This window comes from Octopus bimaculoides, chromosome 27 (genome assembly GCF_001194135.2).
Source record: "Octopus bimaculoides isolate UCB-OBI-ISO-001 chromosome 27, ASM119413v2, whole genome shotgun sequence".
Lineage (NCBI taxonomy): Eukaryota > Metazoa > Mollusca > Cephalopoda > Octopoda > Octopodidae > Octopus > Octopus bimaculoides.
The window spans coordinates 3,917,802-3,920,998 of NC_069007.1; the positions used below are offsets into that span (position 1 = coordinate 3,917,802).

At 40.4% G+C, this 3,197-nt stretch overlaps 1 protein-coding gene across 1 annotated transcript in view; it reads right to left on the reverse strand.

The window, feature by feature from the left end:
* LOC106879164 (dynein heavy chain domain-containing protein 1) overlaps positions 1-3,197 on the reverse strand; it is a 72,778-nt gene that overhangs the window by 23,033 nt on the left and 46,548 nt on the right. Inside the window, exons 28-30 of the mRNA XM_014928609.2 lie at positions 3,024-3,183; positions 2,357-2,530; positions 614-655 (exon numbers count right to left, since the gene is read on the reverse strand). Coding sequence (XP_014784095.2) covers positions 614-655; positions 2,357-2,530; positions 3,024-3,183 — 376 coding nt within the window. The remainder of the gene's footprint in view (positions 1-613; positions 656-2,356; positions 2,531-3,023; positions 3,184-3,197) is intronic.

Consider the following 3,197-nt stretch of genomic DNA (forward strand, 5'->3'; position numbering starts at 1 on the left):
AATACTTAAATAGTGGAGGAGATATTATGTTGCCGTGGGCTCGAACTCTGCAAGAAGTTAATAATTTTTTTTGACTAAAACACAACTGGAACCCTAAGTAAGGCATCTGTAAAATTTGAATGAAATTGGTTGCGTAGTTCTCGAGTTTTAGGGATTCACCCAGACAGACAGACAGACAGACACACATTCTCATTTTTATATATATAGATATATATAATCCTTTCTACTATAGGCACAAGGCCTGGAATTTGTGGGGAGCGGGATAGTCGATTACATCAACCCCAGTACTTGACTGGTACTTAATTTATCAACCCTGAAAGGATGAAAGGCAAAGTCAACCTCGGCAGAATTTGAATATATACACATTTACACACACACACATATATATATATATGTAATTTATTGTGCTTTTAATTATTAATTTTTCTATATGTGATAGTGGATTTTCATCGATGAGTTCTTGAAACTTGGTTATTTTCCCTAAAACTATATATTTTATATATATATATATGTATGTATGTATGTATATGTATGTATATATAATTGTTAAACAGGACATCAAACATCTCAAGTCATATATGATATTATTAGAGGAAGAAGTTCAGAATCTTACAGCTGCGTCTGGGTTGTTCTTGAGTTTGCGGTATTTCAGCACCTGAGACAAATTGAGGGGGGGGGGGAAAGGAAAATGAGAAATGGTGTATATCAATAAGATGAGAGCATAGAGGAAGGGAGTAAAAGAATAAGGAGATGGAAAGAGATAGAAGAAAAAAGAGGCATAAAAGGTCATAGTTCAACTTTCCGAAGTCATAGAAACCACGGAACCCCAGTAATCCGTTACAGCACTTACCTGGTGTACCTAATCGTTTAGATCACCCATTCCCCCATCCCACACACTCTTGCAGCCTCTACCCTTCTACTGCCCTCTTACTCTTCCAGTTTTCGTCCCCATTCACTTCTGGTCACCTTAAACCTTGAGGGTCCACAGAACAACCCTATTTCTATCTGTTTTCCGCTCCATCCCGATCGTCTCCCTGTCCCCATCTCTTTGAAAATGTAACCCCATAACCTCTGGTCCCCTTCTTTAATGCTTTAATCCTTAATCTCTTTAGCATAAAGCTGTCTCTCGCAGGATTCGTAGTCCTGCAGGCTGTCAGATGCTGGTGGCATGTGAAAAAGTACCCAGTACATGCTAAAAAGGGGTTTACCTTATGAAGGGCAACACCCAGCCATAGAAACCATGCCATGCTTTCCCTGTTTTCTAAAATGTATGTAGTTGTGTAAATAAGAAAAAAGTAAGTAAAAACCCCTAACTGGTGACTGGAGGGGAAGGCTGTCCTCTCAACCAATACACTGTTTTGGGTGTCACTGGATGATGGACTCTGGTGATTATGTTATTCCAGGCTGGCCTTAGTATGCTTGAGGTTACGGCACAGCAACTTCGTGTCTTCCTCAATTTGTTTTGCCCATGAAGAATACACATGTACTTGTATCATCATCATCATCGTTTAACGTCCGCTTTCCATGCTAGCATGGGTTGGACAATTTGACTGAGGACTGGTGAAACCAGATGGCTGCACCAGGCTCCAATCTGATTTGGCAGAGTTTCTACAGCTGGATGCCCTTCCTAATGCCAACCACTCCGAGAGTGTAGTGGGTGCTTTTACGTACCCACTATATGATGAACAAAATGAATAATAATAATAACCATGTAATAAAAAATACGTTCCTCCTACCTCATATCATGGACGCTTCTCTCTCTCTCTTTCTGTCTCACTTTTTGCCTTATACTCTTTTTCTCTCTCCTTTTACTTTCTCTCTTTGGTGTGGTGCACTGGATCCTGCAGTGTGTGGGTCACTGCTGCCACAAAAATTGGTGTGGTAGTCTTTTGGGGCTCATCCTGCAGACATAGCCAAATCCCTGTGGCCTGTACTGCTGGACTTAGTTGTGTAGTTCCTCTACAAGAGGCCCATCCTGTTCTGACCTGTTCCCTTATACTCTTAATCTCTCATCTCCTCATGCAAAGCCCCCACCCTTTCCTGGATTTCATGGTCTAGCAAGCTGTATGGTAACCTTACTAGAACTGGTGGCATGAAAAGAACACCGAATATACATTGTAAAGATATTGGCATCGAGAAGGGAATTCAACCCTAAAAACCAGGTCAAAGTAGACACTTGAGCATGATGCACCGATTGAACCTTTCAGATCCTGTCAAACCATCCAACCCATACCATCATGGAACACGGATGTTAATTGGTGATGATGATGATGATGATGATAATGATGATGATGACTAAATAGGGAACTTTTAGAATACTTTTTGTTTTTTTTCATTCTTTCTTGTTGCTACTTACTTGGAGTTTGTACATTCAACAGGAGGAAGGTGAATTCTTCGGAGATGCATTCGCTATCAGGACTTGTCCTTGTAATGGTGAAAGTACTGCCAGCTTCTGAAGTCTGGCCCAACTTTCTTACTGTTGTCTTTGAGGAAGCCATAGTATGAGCTGAACCTCTGGTAGGTGTTGCACCTGTATGAATAGAGAGAGAGAAAAAGAGAGAGAGAGGGTTAGGTGATGGTGTATGAACACAGGGCCAAAAAGTCATGCACAAAATAAGTTCAATATGCTCCAGAATGGCCAAAGACATGCTTGAATTCTTCTAAAATTGAATAAAATAAATAAAATAATGGCCTGGTGATGAGTCAGAGGTAAAGAATGATTGCCTCTGCTTCACTGATTTGGAAAAGAAAGATCTGAGAGAAAGAAATATAATGAGAATAATATAAATGAAGGAAAAGGAATGCAAAGGAAAGAAGGAAGAAGAAAGGAAAAAGAAAAAAGAGGAAGAAAAGGAAAAAGGAGAGGAAGAAGGTAAGGAAAGGAGGATAGGGAGAAGAAGGTAGGGAGGGAAGAGAGAAGAAAGAAGAGAGAAAAGAGAGGAAGAAAGAAGAGGAGAAAGGAAGAGAAGAAGGAGGGAAAGAAGGAAAGAAAAAAATGAAAAAAAGTGAAAAATGAGATTTACTCAAATGAAAATCTGAATCCGTTTCTTCTTCTTCATCTTCTGTGTCCGATCGTGGGGCATTGGCCTTCTCGTCATCGATCTCGTGGCTGTATTGGGACATCCCGAAATTCGTGCCCAGGTAGGCAAAGGAAGACGGGGAGCTTTCTGGAAAACTCTTGTCCTGGAAAAGTTTAA